This window comes from Balaenoptera ricei, chromosome 6, assembly GCF_028023285.1.
Source record: "Balaenoptera ricei isolate mBalRic1 chromosome 6, mBalRic1.hap2, whole genome shotgun sequence".
In the NCBI taxonomy this organism is placed as follows: domain Eukaryota; kingdom Metazoa; phylum Chordata; class Mammalia; order Artiodactyla; family Balaenopteridae; genus Balaenoptera; species Balaenoptera ricei.
The window spans coordinates 110,719,314-110,743,763 of NC_082644.1; the positions used below are offsets into that span (position 1 = coordinate 110,719,314).

The window sequence follows — 24,450 nt, forward strand, 5'->3', positions numbered from 1 at the left end:
TAAACCAGTTTACAGACCTGGAGCCACTTGATTGGAGGGGGGTCTGGGTTTCTGTGAAAAAGAATCCTGTAACACTGGGTATTTTTTGAACTTCCTGATTCTCCCTAGCTCCGGTGCCTGGTTTTTATCATACCCGAGCACTTTTCACCATTTACCTGCCATTTGTTTTGCATTAACAATTTTTTTCTGCCCCCCCTCCCCCAATTTGCGTGTGTGTTCCACAAGAGGGATTTCTGTTTATATTATTCCCTGTTATGTCTCCAGAGTACATATCAGTGTTTACCTTTATGAGAGCCTTAATAATTATTTAAGTGAATGAGTGAATGAATGAACAGATGAATTCATTCAACAATTACCAATCACAATTGTCTGTTGTAAGCCATAGCTGATCCCTAGTGATACAAAGACATTGACAATAAACCTTAACATTTATTAAGCTTTCATTATGTGCTCACTTAACCATCCTTCAAACTCACACAAAGAGTTATTATTATTACTTCCACTATGAAGAAACTGAATCTCAGAGATCTTTGATAAATTGCTCAGGTATGCTCTCTTAGTAGGGGGATAGCCCAGAGTCTTTTTTCCAGAGTGATAGAGTCAATCCCCCTATTCCTGAACAAAGCACAGACCGTACCTCACAGAAGACTGGGGAGACATGTACATTTTTTTTTTAACATCTTTATTGGAGTATAAGTTTTTACAATGTTGTGTTAGTTTCTGCTGTATAACAAAGTGAATCAGCTATACGTATACATACATCCCCATATCCCCTCCCTCTTGCATCTCCCTCCCACCCTCCCTATCCCACCCCTCTAGGTGGTCACAGAGCACTGAGCTGATCTCCCTGTGCTATGTGGCTGCTTCCCACTAGCTATCTATTTTACATTTGGTAGTGTGTATATATGTCAGTGCTAGGGGGAAGGGTAAGCTGGGACGAAGTGAGAGAGACCTGTACATTTTAAGGGGCTTTGTGCTTTAATGGAAGCCTGTGTAGGTGTTGGGGAGCTTGCAGAAGCTTGCTGAGGCCCTTACACTGCCTGTACCATACATTGCTGTACAGAGAAGCTGAACCATGATGTAGAGGTCCCGGGCAGTAGGGTAACTTCTACTTCCCATCTGGAGACTTAACCAGAGCCCAAGGTACCACTGACGTTAGGGACACTTTCTCCTGTGACTCCAGCTACAACTCAGTCCCTTTGGACCCTAAACATACTGCTTTCCGAGGGGCTGGGAGGAAGTTGGGCAATTAGCCCCAGTCGACTGTTCCTCTAGTCAGGGACTTGGGGCTCTTTCCCTCTGGGGTCTCTTTCTGATGAGCAAAAGAAGATCTTCTTGCCCACTGTTTTGAAGCTTGTGAACAGACATGCGAGTTTGTAAAGGTCCTCAGGCCACTGAGGTTTGCTCTTTTTCTTTGGATCCTGGGTCTTCTGGACAGAAAGTGAGGATTCAGGTAACAGAACGAAGCAGAAGGTATCAGAACTCATAGCACTGGTATAACTCGGAAGGAGCCCAGACATCTCCATAGTCGTGCATGTATGTCTGTGTGTAAATGTGTGTATGTGTGACCATCAGAAATGTTATGTGTATTTTTGCAGGTGTATTGTGTTGTATGGCTTTATGCATGTATGTGTAACTGACAAACACACTGAATGACAAACATACTAAGATATATATCGGTCAGAGAAGCTGGAAATTTCCTCTCAGTGAGTGCTTATTTTACTTGCATTTGTTGCTTGTGTACTGTATGTAAGACCTTGTGCGTTGCTTGTGATTGGAATATGTATGATTTCTTGTAACTACAATGCCTGTGGTAGAGGATGCTTGAGAGTTCTCTGTGTGTAGCTGTGTTGTACATGTGTATTTTTTGGTGAGTTTTGCATAGATTTGTGTGAAGCTGACTCACACCCTGACTGTATTCACCTACTTTGAGTATAAGCTAGAGAAATCTATAAATCCCCATTTGGCAAGTGTGTGTCTGTGATAGTGTGTGAGTGCTTTTGTAAGACAAATCCACACTTCGACTTCCTTCACACAGAAGATACAAATATTTGTGTGTGTGTGTAACATTATCACATTTTGACTCTCCACTTGCCTGAGACCAGAATCCACACAGGCAGCTCCAAAGGAAGCCCACTTTGAAGCACTATTGGCATCCATTTTTCATTGATTTGAATACTCCAGCAGGTCCCCTGGAAGCTCAATATTTTTGACACGCTTCTTCAATTTTGGTGATATAGTTCAGAAATGAAATGCTCACTTCTGGTGTCACATACATCGACACTCAAATCTTTGCCTTTTTCCTGCTTAATAGCTTTGTGGCCTTGGGTTTGGCCTTGGTGATGCTCAGCGTCCTCTACTGTTAATGGGATCATGATCATTGCTGAAAGATCTTGTCTGTAAGGTGCTTCACAAGTTCTAGGCACATCCTGAGCACTTAGTAAATTGTAGCCTCATGGAGGCCAAGACACCTGACTCGCCATTTCCCAACTGCTCAGGAGACAAAATTTGGTATGAAGACAGGAAAATTAGGCCCATCCATAGGCTCTCTAGCAAGCCCTCCTCTCCCACCACCCAGGTCACAACTTCTTTTCTTCATTACTGAGCAATTTCACCACCTCTTTCATACATGGTGCTGATGGAATCAAAGTGCCATTTGTATATTGTTCCCTTCCCTTCGAACTGCAGCTCCTTGGTGTCATTACGTGCTCTGGCTCTCCTGTAGGAGATCTTTGAGACCCTAGCTTAAGTCTGACCTAGCAAGTTTCAGGGAGAAGCCAGTCCTGGCAGAAGGGTCAAGTACCTGGTCCCTCCTTGTGTCCCATGAGCTGTCAGTTAATGACCCTGAGCAACGCTCTGGTCTGGAACAAGCATCTACTGACAGGGTCTTACACAATGTTAATGTCAAGTTCCTCTCCCAAGTATATTTTAACTTTAACTTTTCACGTTTCTTATTTAACTTTGGCCTCTCTACGCCCCATAAAAAGAAATGGGTGGATTCTCTCTCTAGTGAAAAGATTATCAGAAAATCAACCTTTGAGACCAGGTTCCACTATACAATATCTCTGTGAGATTGTTTAAGTGATTTCACTACTCCTGCTAGTAAAATGAAGGGAAAAAAATCACTGTCATCTCTACTTCTCACACACAAACACTGATGGATTGAATGAAATCGAAGGCATATGAAAACCATTCGCAAACTAAAGGGTCGCAGGAATAAGAAAGTCGATAGTTATCTGAGCAGGAAGACCCCTTCAAATCCTGAAATAATATTTCTTAATGTCCTGCCTATTTTATCTAGTTAAAGAGAGGGAGAAACAGTGGAGTCATAGGAGCAGAGATTCCAATACATTTTTTTAAAAACACAGGAAAGAATTGTGACTATAGAAGTTACTAACTGTATGATCATGCTAGTTTCCTACTCCTTCTGAGTATGGTGACAATGAAGTTTTAATAACACCTACCTCCTAGGACTGTTGAAAAATGTAGTGAGGCTATAATCCAAAAATATATTAGTCTGACATAGTGTTCATTAAATGTCAGTTATTTTCAGTGTGAAGATCAATATTGGGAAATAGTGATGGTCAATCAGGTAACTGAATTCAAATAGACACCTCCAATCCTTCAGTATCTCCCAGCTCTCAGACCCCAGATCTCAGATCTCAGGTGTCTTCCTATCTGTGAATATCCAGATCTGAGGCATGGAACACCAGATAAGGATGGAGATAGATGGAGATCATGCACAGAATTAAGGTTTATTTCTTGGCAAGAAGATAAACATACATTAATACAAGTTCCACCAGGGAAGTTACCCCAGTGATAGGATCTGAGCTCAGAAGCTCACCTTAAGAATGTGAGAGCTCAGATAGACACAAATTTTAGATCAGTTTCTTGGTCTTTTGTGCTGAGCATCTCATAATACTGTTTTATTAAATTCCTGAATTTGATACTGGTTTTTTTTGGATACTTATCCTGTTATAAAAATAATTGATAAAATTTTGTGTGCATTTTATGCAGGACACTGTTCTTAGATATTAATGTGCATCGAATTAGAATCCTCTTATTAACTCTATGAATATGTGATATTGGTCTCTTCACATTACAGAGGCACAACACGGGGCCAAGAGAGATTTAGCATCCCAAGTCAAACAGCTAGAAAGCTGTGGGGCCTGAATCGTAACATGAGGAATCTGGCTTCAGGTCCACACCTTTAGTTGGTCCTTTGTCCAGTGTTCCCTAGAGGGTCAGTATCCAGAGGGAAGAGGTCCTGTATGTCCTATTTATTCTTTATTTTTAATATAAATAAATAAATTTATTTATTTTTGGCTTTGTTGGGTCTTGCAGTGCGCGGGCTTCTCATTGCGGTCGGTGGCTTCACTTGTTGAGGAGCACAGGCTCTAGGCGTGTGGGTTTCAGTAGTTGTGGCATGCAGGCTCAGTAGTTGTGGCTCATGGGCTCTAGAGCACAGGCTCAGTAGTTGTGGCGCACAGGCTCAGTTGCTCCACAGCATGTGGGATCTTCCTGGACCAGGGCTCTAACCCGTGTCCCCTGCATTGGCAGGCGGATTCTTAATCACTGCGCTACCAGGGAAGTCCCTGTCCTATTTATTCTTGTGTCTCCAATCAGTAGTTTAGTGCCAGAAACATGGTTAATTTAAAAAGAAAACAGGAGAATGAATTTGCTCTAGTTCCCATTGAAAGGAATCATGTTGAGCATTAAGGGTGTCACTTGCTTCGGCAGCTCTAGGTGATGAAAGAAATTTGGGCAGTTATTCTTTTTCTCCACGAGAAAGTAAGAGACCCTAGTGTGGTGGCCATAATCACGGTTTCAAAGCCTCTGACACTTTCGCCTCCCCTTCATCCTCAGCAGACAGGAGAGGAGCATGAGGAGGGAGAACCAGAGCAGCGTGTCCGAGTTCCTCCTCCTGGGGCTCCCCATCCGGCCCGAGCAGCAGGGCGTGTTCTTTGCCCTGTTCCTGGGCGTGTACCTGACCACGGTGCTGGGGAACCTGCTAATCTTCCTGCTCATCAGGCTGGACTCTCGCCTCCACACCCCCATGTACTTCTTCCTCAGCCACTTGGCCCGCACTGACGTCTCCTTTTCATCTGTCACTGTCCCTAAGATGCCAATGAGCATGCAAACCCAGGATCAATCCATCCCCTATGCAGGGTGCATAGCACAGATGTATTTTTTTTTACTGATCTGGAGGATTTCCTGCTCACATCAATGACCTATGATCAGTGCGTGGCCATCTGTCACCCTCTCCACTACATCACCGTCATGAGACAGGGACTGTGTACCTTACTGGTAACTGTATCTTGGATTCTCTCCTGTTCCAATGACCTGTGTCACACCCTTCTCCTGTCCCAGCTGTCCTTTTGTGCTGACAACACCATCCGCCATTTTTTCTGTGACCTTGCTGTCCTGCTCAAGCTCTCCTGCTCAGACACATCCCTCAATGAGCTAGCCGTTTTCATGGCAGGAGTGGCTGTCATTATCCTCCTACTAATAGGCATCTTGATCTCTTATGGCTGCATCGGGGCCACCATCCTGAAGGTTCCATCCACCAAGGGGACTTGCAAAACCTCGTCCACATGTGGCTCCCATCTCTCTGTGGTATCTCTGTATTATGGAACAATTATTGCACTATATATTTTCCCCTCATCCAGCACCTCCAGTGACAAGAACATAATTGCCTCTGCAATGTACACAGTGGTCACACCATTGCTGAACCATTTCATTCATAGCCTAAGAAACAGGGAGATGAAGGGGTCCCTGGAGAAACTCTTCTACAGGGCAAAACCTTCTCTCAGTGATGCTGCTCATCGTTATAATAGACACATGTATTCACATAACCCCAGATCCTACACCCTAATCTTGAATCCAGCATGGAATAAGTGCCCAATAGATATTTGATAACCTGAATTGCATTCTGTTACAGTTATTCTCTCATTTCTTTCCATTTCCTTAGTAGAAATTGTGAACTCTGCGGTGATATTATTGATTATTGCTCTTGTCTATTAAATTGAGAAATTACATCATTAGTAGAACTTATGTCTCCTGTCTTATTTCCTGGGAATCTATTAGTTCTTTTTAAAATAGCTTTATGGAGGTATAGATGACATATAAACATTGCATATATTTGAAGTGTACAGTTTGATATTTTGATACGTATACGTTGTGAAATGATCAGCACAATCAAGTTAATGAATGTATTCATCACCTCCACATAGTTACCACTTTATTTTTGTGTGTTTGGTGAGAAGACTTAATTCAAGATCCACCTTTGTAGAAAATACCAAATACACAATACAATATGGTTAACTATAGCCATCTTGCTGTACATTAGATCTCAAAACTCATTCATCTTGCATAACTGAAACTTTGTACATTACGCTAGGTGAAATGTCAGACTCAGAAAGACAAATATTGCATGATCCCACTTACATGTGGAATCTAAAATGGTCAAATCACAGAAGCAGAGAATAGGATGATGGTTGCCAGGGGCTGGTGGGAGGGGGAAGTGGGGTGATGTTGGGAATTTATTTGTTCTTATGAATCGTTGGAAGATCTTGACTAACAAGACTCCCTTGGCATAGAGGGTTTGCAGAGTGGGAATTTGTAAAGTATCTCCTTTCCATTCCCCACTTCCCATTCAGTTCTCTTCTCCTATTTTTTTGTTGTCATTAGTAACAAAGGTAGGTCCAGAGAAGAAGCTGTATGGTAGCCTTTATAGCTCCAGGAAACTCTGCACTGTTACTGAGTTCAGCTGCTTCACTTAACAGAGAAGGACTCGAGGCTTCTTCTTGATTTTAGGAAAGCTGATCCCTCTTATAGACAACAATGCCCTTCACTCAGATGTTCCCTCTCAGACCAGTTGTCTATGAAGTTTTCTGACTGAATATGTGAGTTTCAAGAAGACACCTGCTCAGTCCAAATTCGGAGTGAGAAAAACAAAGAAAGCAACCATGGTCTGGAGTCTTCTGTTTCCCCCACTGAATTTGGCACCTGTCTCTTTCAATCTCTTCATTATCTGTCTCCCCAAAATTATTTCTGCTCAGCTTAGTGACCACAGGTTTGTGTTATGAGCCTACCTAATTTATCTTCTTTGGCATCAGTGAAGGACCATATAGTTCTCTTTCTTCTGGCTGCACTTAGTTAAGGATAAACAGGATCAAAACTGCCTGTGAGAACTTCCCTGATAGTGCAGTGGTTAAGAATCTGCCTGACAATGCAGGGGACACGGGTCCGAGCCCTGGTCTGGGAAGATCCCACATGATGCGGAGCAACTAAGCCCTTGCGCCACAACTACTGAGCCCGTGCTCTAGAGCCTACGAGCCACAACTACTGAAGCCCGCAAGCCACAACTACTGAAGCCTGCGTGCCTAGAGCCCATGCTCGCAACAGGAGAAGCCACTGCAATGAGAAGCCTGCGCACCACAACAAAGAACAGCCCCCACTCGCTGCAACTAGAGAAAGCCCGCATGCAGCAAAGAAGACCCAACGCAGCCAAAAATAAAACAAAACAAACAAACAAACAAAAAACTGCCTGTGAGACTCAGAACCATGTAGGTGTAAGGGAAGAGTATTTGGGAAAGACAGATCTCAGTTGCAAGCTCTATCTGCTGTGGTGGGTGGCCTCAGGCAATTTACTTAATCTCCTCTGAACCTCAAGTTCCTCTTCCGTGTACACAGAAAAATTATAAAATATCTAATGTATTTTTATTGAAAAAAATGTGCCTGCACATTTCCTGTTCCCACTGGCAATGTAGGTTTCAATCTCTCCACATTCTCACCAACCATTGTTATTGTCTGTCCTTTTTATTTTAGCCATCTTAGTGGATGTGGAGTGGTATCTCATTGTGGATTTGATTTGCATTTCCCTAATGACTAACGGATGTTGAGCATCTTTTCATGTACTTATTATCAGCCGACTCAGAGCATGGCCATTATCTTTGCCATTGGAAACTTTACCCTCTTTCTGGTAACTTCTTTTCCATATATTTTCCTTGAGTGCTCTTGGCACTTAATGATCTTTAGCATCAAAACATATGCCCTGAAAAATCCAGACTGTACTAAATATCTTAGCACTGCTGTTCCTCTACCTTGACCCTACCAAAAATTATGGTAGATCAAGTCATCAAAACAGTACGGTACTGGCACAAAAACAAATATAGATCAATGAAACAAGATAGAAAGCCCAGAAATAAACCCACACATCTGTGGTCATTTAATCTACAACAAAAGAAGCAAGACTATACAATGGAGAAAAGACAGTCTCTTCAATAAATGGTGCCGGGAAAACTGGACAGCTACATGTAAAAGAATGAAACTAGAACATTCTTTAACACCATACACAAAGATAAACTCAAGAGGGATTAAAGACCTAAATGTAAGATCTGATACTATAAAACTCTGAGAGGAAAACATAGGAAGAACATTCTTTGACATAAATCACAGCAATATCTTTTTTGATCCGTCTCCTAAGGTAATGGAAATTAAAACAAAAATTAAAAAATAGGACCTAATTACACTCAAAAGCTTCTGCACAGCAAAGGAAACCGTAAACAAAATGAAAAGACAACCCACAGAATGGGAGAAAATATTTGCAGACGATGCGACCGACAAGGGATTAATCTCCAAAATCTACAAACAGCCCATGCAGCTCAATATTAAAAAAAACAAACAACCCAATCAAAAAATGGGCAGAAGATCTAAATAGACATTTCTCCAAAGAAGACATACTGATGGCCAAGAGGCAAGATGGCAGATATGTTAGTGAGCCCACCCAAAACTACTAAAAGAATTACCCTGCTGAGTGAGTCTAAACTGCTAACAGCAGACATGTAAACTAAATAAATGGTTGCTCTTGTTTTCTAAACCCTAAGTTTGAGGATGGTTTGTTACGCAGTATTTGATAACTGATACAGAGCTCCTCTGAGGTGGGTGAAATGACTCACAGGATGATGTTTGCCTTTAAAATGCCTGCCTCCCTCATTTTGCATAGACTAATAACTTGGAACAGATTTCAGCATAGCCCCAGCTACGTGGATATTTACCCAATTCATCGAAACGGGAGCAGGAGTTGGTTAATACATACCACTAATAACTGAGGGAATACAAATGGAAGTGGATTCTCAGGGTGCTGGACAAGGAAGTTATGGAACATAAGGGTGGGTTAGGAGACAAGAGCACCTAAAATGAATTCTCATTTACTGCTGGGACCATTGATAGGCTTGGAAATGATGGTCACCTACAGTAAATGGGATGCACATGCCAGAACACCTTGGCAAAGTATTGAGAAAGAGGTCAGAATCTCAGGGATCTGACCATGTTAGAATGGATTTATTATATGAGACCAGAGAACTCACCAGCTAACTACATTCCCCAAGAAAGGTCAGAAGACACTCCCTTCATTAAAGGAACAAAGGATGTACTGGTGAGGAAGACAACAGAATCACCCAAAATTTGCCTGGGTGCTCTCCTTCCTAGGACTGAACTGATAGGAAATGCTAACAGGGAGTTTGGTCCCTGGTGTAAACAGAAATAAAGTTATTCTGGGGTATCAGAGGCCCAGGTAGAAGCACTTAATCATCAAAAGTAACGTGAATGAAAATATCAAATACTAAAATGTGCAGCAAGGCTAGATCTCCCAGGGATCTGTTGAAATGGCTAATACACGATGGTGTTTTTAGGGCTGAGACAGATGGGAAGCCAACAATGGTATTGCTGAAATTATTATAACCAAGACATCAAAAATAGTACATAGAAAGTTGATGATGCTTTTGCAATAAAAAAGCATAATCTTTCACCCAGTTGTAAGACTTGAGCCAGGGTAAAGGGCATAGCAGCAAGCCATCATACAATGGAAATGCTCTATTTGGGATTAGGCTCAAGCAGATCCAGAGAGCACAAGCAATAGGGACGGTCAGTCTGGAGCCCCATGTCTTCTACCTGAGCTTCAGTTTCCTTTCACTCAACTCACACCCCTGGCCTGTAGAGAGGAAAACACTTGGACCTGGTTCATAGATACCGTCACGATGCCTTGTGATGAGCTACAAATGGATGTATATATACTGCCAAGATGTATACTGCCATATACAACTCCACTCAGGAAGGACTCCAAAGAACCATGGAAAGAAGAAATCCTCCAATGGGCAGAGCATTAAGCAGTCCTCTTGCTTATCTTTTTTGAATGGGAATAGAAGCACAAAGATAAGGATATAAATAGACTCTTTGGAAGTGAGGAATGCCTCACTCTGATAATATGGTCAGTATAATTTTAAAAATACATAAAAGTGAAATAAACGTTATTCAGAGATAGAACCATACATGGTGTGTAGCAGGTCCCAAAGGACCTTTTTGGAGAGGCAGAGAATTACAGCAGACAAAGAATTAAAAATTGAATTAAGGATAAATGGATTAAACAAGGATTAAGTATTCAGGAACTTCTGGGTGCTATTAACCCATTCTACACCCACCAATGTTTACCTTAATAGGGTAAAGAATGAACTAGATATTTTTCATACCTTATTTCTTCTATCCTTTTGCTGCCAGGCAGGAAATCCCACAATGGTATTCATGAACCTGGCTGTGCTAGAATTACCTGTTTTGTTTTTATGAAAAATACAAGTGTCTCTTCTCTAGAGAGTTCTGGACCTCCAGGAAATACTAATCTGCAGCCAGAATTCAAAGACATTGATAACAAAAAAACAGGGAGAGAGAGTCACCAAGAACAGAATTGGCCAAGAGACTTTACAGAAATGAGACTGGGAAAAAACAAAGCAAGACCCATGTTCAGTGACAAAACCACTACAAAACATTTCCAAGGCTGGGTTGGAATGGCTCCAAGAACTAGCATGACCTCTACAGTAAATAACCTGTCCCTATGAATTGTCACCTTTTTTTCTTCAAGAGTTCAAATGAGCTCACATTTTAAGGCTCAATAAAATGTCACCGTGTGAGTAAAACTGTACCTGGCCACCTTCAGGTAGATGATTTTTCTTCTTTCTGTCCTCTAACACTTATTATGGCAACTATCACCATCTGACTTGATTAACACCAAACTGAACATGTGTCTGTCTCCACCATGTGTTGACATGGACAGTATCTTACTCATTTTTACATTCTGCTAATAGTGCATAGCACAGTGCCTGGTACATGGTAGGCATCAGCATAAACATATTAGCTTAATATGAATCCATCTCTCAGTACAAACATTAGCACTGAGAAGCAGGATACTAAAGCTGGTAAGGCTATGAACTCCAGAGTCAGACAAGAAATACATTTCAACCTTCACTTTCTGGCTTACTAGTGATCGTTTCCCCATCTGTAAAATGAGATAATCATAGTACCTAATACAAGATGGTTGTAATTGGGGAACAAGAAGATGTGGTACATATATACAGTGGAATATTACTCAGCCATTTAAAAGAATGAAATAATGCCATTTGCAACAACATGGATGGATCTAGAGATTGTCATACTGAGTGAAGTAAGTCAGACAGAGAAAGAGAAATATAGTATGATATCACTTATATGCAGAATCTTTAAAAAAATGATACAAATGAACTTATTTACAAAACAGAAACAGACTCACAGACTTAGAGAGTGAACTTATGGTTACCACGGGGGAAGGGTGGCGGGGAGGGATAGTTAGGGAGTTTGGTATTGACATGTACACACTGCTATATGACCAACAAGGACCTACTGTAAAGCACAGGGAACTCTGCTCAGTATTATGTAACATCCTAAATGGGAAAAGAATTTGAAAAAGAACAGATACATGTATTATGTATAACTGAATCACTTTGCTGTGCCCCTGAAACTAACACAACATTGTTAATCAACTATACTCCAATATAAAACAAAAAGTTTTAAAAAACTATGCCCATATTAATCAGTGTCCCCAGCCCCAGTGCCTCAGGTCATAGTACCCACCTGGTACAAAGGCTATTGCTTAGCCTTCTGGATTTTCATAGCCTGGATATTACTACTTTGGATAATAACTTTGGCCCAGCACACTGCAGGCTGATGGGTAGACCCCACCCGGCAACATGACAGCCTCTAGGCTATATTTCAGCCTGCTGCAGCCCATACTTATCTGGGCTCTTCAACATCACTGCCATAGCCAATCATTAGACGATGTCATAAACGCAGTCCCACTTTGCTGGCAAATTTTTCTATAGTGTTTAAATCAGTCCCTGTTGACCATTCTAAACCCACAAGGGGGTCACATCACACAGGAGGTAGCACATATGGTTGCTGCATGCCCCACTGTTAAGCCTCTTGAATTAATGCCCATAGATGCCCAGATCTTGCCTCTGAAAGTACATATTAGACTACTATTGAAAGTTCAGTGGGAAGCCTAATGTGGAGAGGCATGCAATGAGCCCCTTTGGAGTTATTTTATCTTCAACGTGATGCTCTTATAGCAGCATCTTTTCTGAATCATTGAGTTCCTCATTTTCTAACTACATTTGTACTTTTCTGACGCTCCCTGGCCAACAAAGCTTTATGCCTCAAAGTCTGAAAATCATCCCAAGATTGTTATAAACCCAGCTGGGTTCATAAGCTCATGCTTGACCAACACCATGATGGCCGGGTGGGTCACCAGATGACACCAGACCCACAGCTGGACCCACCCCTGATGATGACATCAGACCCAGAGCTGGGCTCATCTGTGACGGTGACCTTGCTCCACCCATTGGACTCATCCAGGTGGAAGTTTCCACAATTTTGAATCCTCTCTGTATCTCCTATCCAGTGGTCCCTTCACCCTCTAAACCCCCTCCTGCTCTTCCTATCCCTTCTTTCCCAATCCAACCCCAACCTTCACAAGCTACTCTTCCCTCTCCTTCCATCCTTGCACTTCCTGCTCCTTCCCCACATCTCTGCACCTACAGCTTCACTCTGATAGACCACTGTAACCCACAGATGCATCACAAAATAATTTTTGTGGAAGGCTTACTGAGTGAACAGCCGTGTTTTAAAGCATATGGGTGGTTGGGGAGCCAAAAGGCACCCTCTCAACTGCCTGGTCATGTTGTAGCCTCTCCACGGCTCTTAAAGAAACCTTCACAATATAACACAAACCATTGCCTATTTATATACCTGATGGGCCACATCTCTGAACCTAAACCTTGGTTGTTCTCCTGGTCTTCCCTTTAAAATACTAAATCCATGGGAGTTTGGGATTAGCAGATGCAAACTATTATATACAGAATGGATAAACAACAAGATCCTACTGTATAGCACAGGGAACTATATTCAATATCTCTTGATAAACCATAATGGAAAAGAATATGAAAAAGAATGTATATGTATGTATAACTGAATCACTTTGCTGTACAGCAGAAATTAACACAAAATTGTAAATCAGCTATATGAGTATGTATAACAGATTCACCTTGCTGTACACCTGAAACTAACACAACATTGTAAATCAACTATACTCCAGTAAAGATTTAAAATATATATCTATATACCTGATGATTTAGATGACAGTTGAAATAAATGATCTCTAATACCCCTTTGAGGGCTATTATTCTAGAACTCTATTTTCTACATTTCTGTGTGTGAACATGAGGGATCATGATTGAAAGGAGAGTTGAAGAGATGCATTAAGGAAACAGAGAGCAAAATGTAAGCTCAAAATTGTCATGGAATGTTCTGCTTGAGGGCATAATGAATGGGAGAAGTTAGTCATGATACCATGAAATAAACTAGAATATTTTCTATAAGCGTTTTTTAAAAAAAGGAAAAAAAAGGTTTTGATGAACCTAGTGGCAGCACAGGAATAAAGACGCAGACGGAGAGAATGGACTTGAGGACCCGGGGGTCGGGGGAGGGGAAGCTGCGATGAAGTGAGAAAGTAGCATTGACATACATACGCTACCAAATGTAAAATAAATAGCTAGTGGGAAGCAGCCGCATAGCACATGGAGATCAGCTCAGTGTTTTGTGACCACCTAAAAGGGTGGGATAGGGAGGTTGGGAGGGAGGTACAAGAGGGAGGGGATATGGGGATATACGTATGCATATAGCTGAGTCACTTTGTTATACAGAAACTAACACAATATTGTAGAGCAATTATACTCCAATAAAGATGTTAAAAAAATAAAATAAAATAAAATCAACTAAGATAAGTTTTTAAATTAAACACTGGACATTTCAAATATACTTATTTATTATTCTTCTCAAAATGATAGTTTCCTGACTTTATATAGTTAATGAATGGAAGAACAAAATTCAAATCTAAAAAAAAAAAAATACTAACTCCAACCATCCAGAATAACCCCATATTATCTCCCGATCAAAAGGCTTACTGGAAATATATTAGTTCTTGGTTGCCCAGTCTGAATGCTAAGTCTAAGATTTTAGCCCATGAAGGTTCTTTTATTTCCCCAAATATCCCTCACTCCTGCACTGATTTATGCCTCTAACTCAGGCTTCTCCTTATGATTTGACTTGCACTATCTGCATTTTGGGTTCCTGCCCATAAACAAAGCACACCAACTTTATTCTCTCCACCAAGTATGTTATATTCTTGCCAACTGCCTTTATTCTGCTGACCACATAGGGGGTCATCAGTGTTGCCTTGGAAGTCACAATATTATACAACAAAATAATTGATATTTCCAATCAGGAAATATCCAAAATAATATCTGAATATATTATTTGCCTGCCACAGCCCTCGAAGCCCTGAGTGAGAGGCAGTGCTCCCTGGCAGCTATGGTTGCTGACAGTCGCTAAGCCTTAGATTATCTGCTGGTCAGCCAAGGGGGCATTTGTTCCCTGAAGGATACTTATTGCCATATGTGAATAAACAACACAAAGTTGCTCAGATAGCACAGCATATGGTCTGTTTCTCCAGTAGAAACTTTTCCCCAGTCCCACTCCTTAACCACTGCAGATTCCCAAACCCATTTCCTCTACTTTGCCCAAGCAAATCTGCTTGTACCCACCCAGCTCTCCCCAGGAGTCTTTTGTGTGAATAATAAACTTTCTCTTAAATTCTCTTCCTGTGAAGTGCCATCAGCCTCTGACATTTGAACCAAATCATGTGCCTTCTGGTAATATGCACTGTGTACAGCCGGCATCTTCGATAAACACACACGCACACACACACAATAAAGCAAAACATGGTAAAATGTTAGCCTTTCTGGGATGCGGGTGAAGGGCATAAAGGAATTCATTCTATCATATTTACAACTTTTTTCTAAGTCTGAGATCACTTAAAAATTAAATTAAAAAACAATTCTGAGTCCCAGCTGGAACCACGCCCAAGGTAAGTTTGAGCTTGGAACCATGCCCAAGAAGGAAGGAGTCCAAGTCATTCCTGGCATTAGAGACACTGTCCCCTGTGACTCCAGTCCCCTCTGGCTCCTGGACACACTGCTCCCAAAATGACAGTAAGAAATTGGCCAATTAATCCATGGTGGCTCCTCCTTTACTACGAAGAGAAGCTGAGGACTTGAGCGACAGTCTGGAAGAGGTGTCTGAACTCATCAACAGCAAGCATAGGTCAGAAGGAGATAGAAACCTGCACTTGACGATGGATCTGCTTGTGTGCTTGTGGGTCTGTGTATGAGTATCTCTGTGTTATGAGTGTGTGTGTGTCTGTGTGTATTGTGTATGCTTGTGTACGTGCTGTTTGGTAGTTGTGTGTGTTTGTGTACTATATACCTGACTCAGAGCCTGATTCTTTTCCTGAGTTAGACCCAATCCAGGTCCTGTTTTTAGCACATGTAAATCAAGTTATCAGCTTCCTAACATGTGATTAGGGACTCCTGAGTTGTGCCCGTGATCTTTTTTTTTTTTTTAAACTTTATTTATTTATTTATTTATTTTTGGCTGTGTTGGGTCTTCGTTTCTGTGCGAGGGCTTTCTCTAGTTGCGGCGAGCGGGGGCCACTCTTCATCGCGGTGAGCGGGCCTCTCACTGTCATGGCCTCTCTTGTTGCGGAGCACAGGCTCCAGACACGCAGGCTCAGTAGTTGTGGCTCACGGGCCTAGTTGCTCTGCGGCATGTGGGATCTTCCCAGACCAGGGCTCGAACCCGTGTCCCCTGCATTGGCAGGCAGATTCTCAACCACTGCGCCACCAGGGAAGCCCTGTGCCCGTGATCTTAATATTCGTCTCCTGCTGTTACGATGGGGGCATTTCCGCTGTCCGGCAGGTGCCACAGCTGAGAGGATGAGTGGTCAGCATCAGGACTGGGACCTCACCAAAGAACCAAGGTCAGACAGGGCTCAACCTCCCCTCAGCAGTGTGCGCTAGTATGTGTGCGAGCTGTGTTTGTGGGTGACACACTCGTGTGAGAGCAGGAATGTGTGCTGTTTGCTTTTGTCTGTGTGTATGTTACCACGTGTACGGGCCGGTGGTGGTGAATAGGCTTAGCTGCCCCACGCTGACTGCCTTCACCCTGGAAGGGTTTGGGGCCCAAGCACGCCGCTCAGTTAAGGGAGTGTGTGTGCTGCTTGTTGCAGTGAGTGTGTGGCTAGGTGTGCATGTGTGTTGTTGGTGTGTGTCTTGTGAGATTTTTGAATTGTATATGGCCTTGTGTGTTTTTGGTGATGTGTATGTATTGTGATGAGTTATGTATATGTGGTATGTGAGTTGTGCGTTTTACCAGGTATGTCATACTTGTGTGTCAATGGTGCATTGTGAGTGTATTGGTGGGTGATACATTATTGTGCATTGTATATGTCTTACCTTGTGTGTTATTTATGACTTGGATATATATGAGTATTTATGAACTGAACCACATACTGGTTATCCTTCTCCTAGAATGGGACTCGCCACAGGTGACAGGAATCCTCAGATCAGCAGTGTGTGTGTGTGTGTTTGTGTGAGAGAGAGAAAGAGATTTGTATGTGTGTTTGATGCTTCTGATTTGCACCCATGACCTCAAATATTTCCTTATGTGACCTCCTTCTGGGGTAACATCAACTGAGATAAACAATGCCCCAAGTGACTGTTTCCTATAAAGGATCTGCTATCATTTTCATATACCTGAGTGTGACTGAGTTGCTCAGAGTTTTGTCCTCCTTTGCTTTCACTTAATGTCCCAGCAAAAAACACTAGGCACCCAGCTGAGTGAAGTTAGAGTGCAGAAGCCCCACCAAACGGCAGTAAGACCTTGGGAAGTCACTTAATTCTTTGGCCTCAGTTTATATATCTATAAAATGGAAGCTTACAGGCCCTCAATAAATATCTTTGGCTTGAATAGAAGTTAATGTATGTGAGAACGTTTTCTCAATTGGAAAATATATAAATATGAATGAAAGGAATTATCTAGACAGAGCACTAAGAAAATTCTGGACAACTTCAGTTTCCTTGCAGCCCTAAAATAACAGTGTCTGGCACTCATAACCAATGAAAGGGGAGAGTTCCATGTTAAAGGCATGGTTTCTGATCATACAGTAGTATTATATTGAACTCCATGAAGTAACCAACGTTTGATCATTTTTAACCTACAGAAAATGGCAATTTTATATACATAATATATGTATATTCCTATGTATATTCCTTTTTATATATTTCTATTTATATATTCTTATATGCACATGCAATACATACATGTATATGTGTATATGTATATCTATATGGCTATTGTTCAATCACCCTATATACATATATGGGATATACACACACACACACACATATATCCCATGTTCCATGTATGTTTATATATATTCCATCTATGTATGTGTATATATACATATATCACCTTGTATATATGTGAATATCTATGTATCCTCTCTGACAGCTTGCTGTATGCCTGTGAAATTTATATCATGTATATTTCCATTTCCCAACAGCTTAAATGGGAAAAGAACACTAATTCTTACTACAACAACGAAGATTTTATCTGGTTATGTAAGGCTAATGTGTGGATTTAATTAGTAAATGTATGTAAAACCCTCAGCATAGTTCTGGTCACATAGTATAGTCCCTCAGATGTTCATCATTATTATAAAAGATAGTCTGTGGACTATTCTGGCACCAAGTGGTTTTAAGTGACCACCCATTTCTAGAGTACTGATGAGTTCACAGCTGTAGGTCAATGGCACCCGGCCAGGTTCCCAGGAGGAGTGTGACAAGGTTCCAACAACACCACCTCAGCACTGGAAACAACTGAGACCAGTTTGCAGAGGTTCATCTACTATTTCTGCCACAGTGAAGTATTATGGTTTGGCTCCGTTTCATTGTCATGAACTATCCCAGCATGCTTATAAAAAATATAGCCATTGGGCTTCCCTGGTGGCGCAGTGGTTGAGAATCTGCCTGCTAATGCAGGGGACACGGGTTCGAGCCCTGGTCTGGGAAGATCCCACATGCCGCAGAGCAGCTTGGCCCGTGAGCCACAACTACTGAGCCTGCACGTCTGGAGCCTGTGCTCCGCAACAAGAGAGGCTGCGATAGTGAGAGGCCCGCTCACCGTGATGAAGAGTGGCCCCCGCTTGCCACAACTAGAGAAAGCCCTTGCACAGAAACGAAGACCCAACACAGCCATAAATAAATAAATAAATAAGTAGAAAGAAGCACTCATATTTAAATATATATATATATATATATATATATATATATATATATATATATATATATATATATATATAGCCATAGAAGAGAGGGACCTTGCCTTTCTTATTCACAGCTGCATTCTCAGTCCTGAGTAGAGGGCTGGGTTCAGACTCAATGTTCAATAAATAATGGTTGAATGAAAGGGTAAACATCCTCTTGCCTCTGTGCAATGAAGTCTTGTTGGCTACTTTTGGATGTGATGTTTTCCTGGATCCAGACTGGGATAGAGCAAAGAGGCATGCATCCATAGGTGTGAGAAATTAATAGGAAGGTAGTCTAAAATTCATTGATTTCTCAGAAAATTGCAGTATGAACTGTATCCGTACTGTTCTTTCTGATATTCCTAACCCTCCTTTATCCCCAGCATATAAAAGCACAGCATGAGGCCTGAGAACCAGAGCAGCGTGTCTGAGTTCCTCCTCCTGGGGCTCCCCATCCGGCCCGAGCAGCAGGGCGTGTTCTTCGCCCTGTTCCTGGGCGTGTACCTGACCACGGTGCTGGGGAACCTGCTAATCCTCCTGCTCATCAGGCTGGACTCTCGCCTCCACACCCCCATGTACTTCTTCCTCAGCCACTTGGCCTTCTCTGACCTCTCCTTTTCATCGGTCACCATCCCAAAGATGTTGATGAACATGCAGACTCAATGCCAATCTATCACATATGCAGGGTGCATTTCACAGGTGTATTTCTTTATATTCTTTGGTTGCCTTGACAGCTTTCTTCTCGCAATGATGTCCTATGACAGGTATGTGGCCGTGTGCCACCTCCTCCACTACACCACCATCATGAGGGATGAGCTTTGTGTCATCCTAGTGGCTGGGTGCTGGTTCGCCTCTTGTGCCCAAGCTCTGTTGCACACCCTCCTCGTGGACCGGTTGTCCTTCTGTGCAGGGACTGTCATCCCCCACTTCTTTTGTGATCTTGCTGCTGTGCTCAAGTCCTCCTGCTCTGATACCTCCCTCAATGAGTTGCTCATCCTCACTGAAGGGGGATTTATCTTCACCCTGCCATTGGGTGGTATTTTGGGCTCCTATATCAGCATGGCAGCCATCATCCTGAAGGTCCCCTCCTTCAAGAGAATCTTCAAAGCCTTGTCTACATGTGGTTCTCACCTGTTTGTAGTGTTTTTATATTATGGGACAATTGCAGGTGTTTACTATATCCCCTCATCAGGCAACTCCAAAGACAAGGACATTATTGCTTCTTTGATGTACATGGTGGTCACCCCCATGCTGAACCCCTCCATCTACAGCCTGAGGAATAAGGATATGAAATGTGCTCTTCAGAAAATCTTCAGGACCAAGGACACCCCCTTGGTATCAATAATTCATTCCTTCTCATGGACACTCATGGAGCTGTGAAATATGTCTCCTTTAAAAGTTGTAACTTGGACAAGTCTTATCACTGACACCATTTTTCTCTCAGTCTCATTTTACATTTCCTCTCATCTTTTTCTTCACCTGATGTTTTTTTTTTCCCCACCTGCTCTCTGAATTCCGTGTATTAATGTTTCTGCAGTGGAATTCCACACCCTCCTATGATGTTCACAAGCCCGTGAGACTTTTGAACCTACTTCCCTGAGCTTTTAGTTCTCTATCTCCATCTTTTTCCTCAATAGACTTCTCTGTCTGGTACTGATATCAACACGTAGTCATATGAATTTTCTTAACACCACCAACCTTCATTTATTTCATGTGTGAGGAATTCAGAAGAAGTTACCAAACTGCTTTACCTATGCAATGGTATCGAGCACAGCTGGCATTAATTATGCATTTTAATGTACAATTTATTTAATCCTCAGCACAAGCCTCTTATAAGGGTGCTAACATTTTCCAAATTTGCAGAGAAGCAAAGTAAAGCCCAGAGAGGTCAGGTAAGTAGCCGCCCTAAGACTTAATCTCAGATATGTGTGACTTTAAAACAGTGTGTTTAACCAGATTACTTTATTGCCATTATCCTGATCTTTAACACTATTTACCAGTTTGGATGTTTTTGTCCTTATATAAAGCATACAGTAAGTACTCTTTTTGTGTTCCACTTTTTTTGTTCAGTATCATTACGGTTAACTCTGTCTCAAGGCTTTATCGTTTTCAAATGGGTCTATATGCCTTAATGTATTCATCCATTCTAGTTTTGATTGGCATTTGGATTGTTTCCAGTTTGGGACTTGTCTATACACCTAAGAATGGAGTTTGGGGTTCACAATGAATGCATACTTTCAGCCTTAATAGATAATACAAGAAAGTTAAAGTGTTTGTACCAATCATCCCTGTAATATATGAAAAAGCATGGTCCACTTCCTCGCCGACACTTATACCACCCATATTTTCCACTGTATACATTCTTATGTGTTTGTAGAAGAACTGTGTTATGGTTTGAATTTGCATTTGTCTGATAAGCCCTGTAGTTTATCACCTTTGCCTATGCTTGTTGATCATTTGGGTATCCTCTCTTACAAAGGACCTGTTCCCAGTCCTTTGCTGCTGTTTTACTGGGTAGTCTGCTTTTACAAATTAATTTCCAGGAGTTCTTTAAATATTCTAGTTATGAGTCCTTTGTTGGATATGTGTATGAAGAATTTTTTCTTTCATTATGTAGCTTGCTTGTTCTCTATATTAATATCTTTTGTTGAACAGAAGTTCTAATCTTAATGTAATGCATATTTTTCCAATGGGGTTAATTCTATTTGTGTCCTGTTTAAGAAATCTTTGTCCAAAGTTCTTAAAGATATTACTCTAAGATTTTGTCTTTGAATTTTCTTGGTTCATCTTTAATATTTTTTAATATATGTATTTAAAGTCCATCTGGGTTCACTTTTTAATGTATGTTTTAAGACATGGATTCAGATTAGTTTTTTTCCATACGGATATCCAATAGATACACAAGAATTCACTGAAAATTACATTCTTTCCCCACTAAACTGCAATAATGTTTTTGTCATAAATCAAATGACTGAATATGTTATCTTGACTATTTTTTCCTTTTGTAATTCCATTTAAATTTTAGATTCTGCTTGACAAAAAGAAAACTGTTGTTATTTTGTTTGGGATGTCATTGAACATATAAAGCAGCTTAGGGAGGACTGCCATCTTTAAAATAAAAAAACTGTAGCATACATCAGTATTATATTCCTTTTCATTGCCAAATAATATTTCATTGTATGGATAGGCTCTGTTTTATTTATCCAGTTTTCAGCTGATAGACATTGGATTTAAAAAAATTTTTTGGCTATTCTGAATAATGCTGCTCAGAACATTTGTGTACAAATTTTTGTGAGGCCTGTTTTCACTTCTATTGGATATATACCTAAGATTAGATTTTGAGGGGTCATATGGTAACTCTATATTTAACTTTTGAGGAACTGCCAGACTGTTTTCCAAAGTAGCCACACCATTTTACATTCCCACCATGTATATAAGAGGGTTTCAACTTCTCCACATCCTCACCAACACTTGAAATTGTTTTCCTTTTCGGTTTTCATCATCCTAGTGGGTATGAAGTGGTATCTCATTGTAGTTTTGACTCTTAGTTCTCTAAAGATACTGAGCATATTTACATGTGCTTATTGGCCATCTGTATATCTTCAGAGAAATGTCTATTCAGATCCTTTGCTCACTTTTAAATTGGATTTTTTTCTAACAAGTTGTAAGAGTTATTTATATACTTTAGAAGCAAGTCCTTTATCAAATATGTAATTTGCAAATATTTTCCCATTCTGTGGGTTGACTTTTTTATTTTTTTCCATTTAGGCCCATTTCCAATTTTATTTTATTTTATTTTTTTAACATCTTTATTGGAGTATAATTGCTTTACAATGTGTATTAGCTTCTGTTTTATAACAAAGTGAATCAGCTATACATATACATATATCCCCATATCCCCTCCCTCTTGCATCTTCCTCCCACCCTCCCTATCCCACCCCTCTAGGTGGTGACAAAACACCGAGCTGCTCTCCCTGTGCTATGTGGCTGTTTCTGTGGGTTGACTTTTCATTTCTTGATAGTACTACTTTAAACGCAAAGGCTTTAATTTTGATGGAATCTAATTTTTTTTTTTTTTTTTTTTTTGGTGCTTGTGTAAGATCTAAGAAGGTTTTGCCAAACTCAAGGTCATAGAGGTTCAGTCCTATGTTTTTTGTAAGAGTTTTATAGTTTAGTTCTTACATTTAGGTCTATAGTCCATTTTGAGTTAATTTTGTGTACAATGTGGGAAAAAGGAGCTCAACTTCATTCTTTTGCATATAGAGATTCACTTTTCCCAGTACCATTTGTTAAGAAGATGTTTCTTTTCCACATTGAATTGTCTTGACACCTTACCAAAATTCAATTGGATGTAACTGTAGGGATTACTTCTGGGTTCTCAGCTCTGTTCCAATGATCTATATGTCTATCTTATGCCTGTATCCTACTATCTTGATTACTGTAGTTCTGTACTAAGTTTCGAAATCAGAACATGTGAATCCTGGCTGTTCTACTTTTTCAAGATTGTTTTTGTTAGTCTGGATTCCTTGAATTTCCATATGTAGATCAAGATCAATTCGTCAGTTTCTGCAAAGAAGCCAGCTGGGATTTTGGCAGGAATTATATTGAATATATAGATCAGTTTGAACTGGGCTTTTGGCAGGAATTATATTGAATATACAGATCAGTTTGAGCAGGGATTTGGGGAGGAATTATATTAAATATATATATCAGTTTTGACAGTCTTGCTATCTTTTTAATTTTGATCTGTTTGTTTATTTGTTTTAACATCTTTATTGGAGTATAATTTCTTTATATTGTTGTGCTAGTTTCTGCTGTATAACAAAGTGAATCAGCTATACGTATACATACATCCCCATATCCCCTCCCTCTTGCGTCTCCCTCCCACACTCCCTATCCCACCCCTCTAGGTGGTCACAAAGCACCGAGCTGATCTCCATGTGTTATGCAGCGGTTTCCCACTAGCTATCTATTTAACATTTGGTAGTGTATATATGTCAATGCCATTCTCTCACTTCCTCCCAGCTTACCCTTCCCCCTCCCCATGTCCTTAAGTCCATTCTCTATGTCTGCATCTTTATTCTGGTCCTGCCCCTAGGTTCTACAGAACCATTTTTTTTTTATTCCATATATGTGTGTTAGCATATGATATTTTTCTCTTTCCGATTTACTTCACTCTGTATAACAGGCTCTAGGTCCATCCACCTCACTACAAATAACTCAACTTTTTTTCTTTTTATGGCTGAGTAATATTCCATTGTATATATATGCCACATCGTCTTTATCCATTCATCTCTCGATGGACACTTAGGTTGCTTCCATGTCCTGGCTATTGTAAATAGTGCTGCAATGAACATTGTGGTACATGACTCTTGTTGAATTATGGTTTTCTCAGGGTATATACCCAGTAGTGGGATTGCTGGGTCATATGGTAGTTCTATTTTTAGTTTTTTAAGGAACCTCCATACTGCTCTCCATAGTGGCTGTATCAATTTACATTCCCACCAACAGTGCAAGAGGGTTCCCTTTTCTCCACACCCTCTCCAGCATTTATTCTTTGAAGATTTTTTAATGATGGCCATTCTGACTGGTGTGAGGTGATACCTCATTGTAATTTTATTTATTGATTTATTTATGGCTGTGTTGGGTCTTCGTTTCTGTGCGAGGGCTCTCTCTAGTTGCGGCAAGTGGGGGCCACCCTTCATCGCGGTGCGCGGGCCTCTCACTATCGCGGCCTCTCTTGTTGTGGAGCACAGGCTCCAGATGCGCAGGCTCAGCAATTGTGGCTCACGGGCTTAGTTGCTCCCCGGCATGTGGGATCTTCCCAGACCAGGGCTCGAACCCACGTCCCCTGCATTGGCAGGCAGACTCTCAACCACTGC

The 24,450-nt window shown here is 41.0% G+C and overlaps 2 protein-coding genes and 1 long non-coding RNA gene across 3 annotated transcripts in view; 1 reads left to right on the forward strand and 2 right to left on the reverse strand.

Annotated features, from left to right (window-relative positions):
- The window catches only part of LOC132367347 (uncharacterized), a 124,801-nt gene that overhangs the window by 57,421 nt on the left and 42,930 nt on the right, over positions 1 to 24,450 (reverse strand). The window lies entirely within an intron of this gene.
- LOC132367346 (olfactory receptor 1L3-like) overlaps positions 1 to 24,450 on the reverse strand; it is a 64,425-nt gene that overhangs the window by 24,245 nt on the left and 15,730 nt on the right.
- On the forward strand, positions 4,883 to 19,948 carry LOC132367596 (olfactory receptor 1J4-like). The gene is given in 3 exon segments (XM_059926182.1): positions 4,883 to 5,186; positions 5,189 to 5,372; positions 18,967 to 19,948. Coding segments are annotated over 3 exon segments (1,470 nt in total).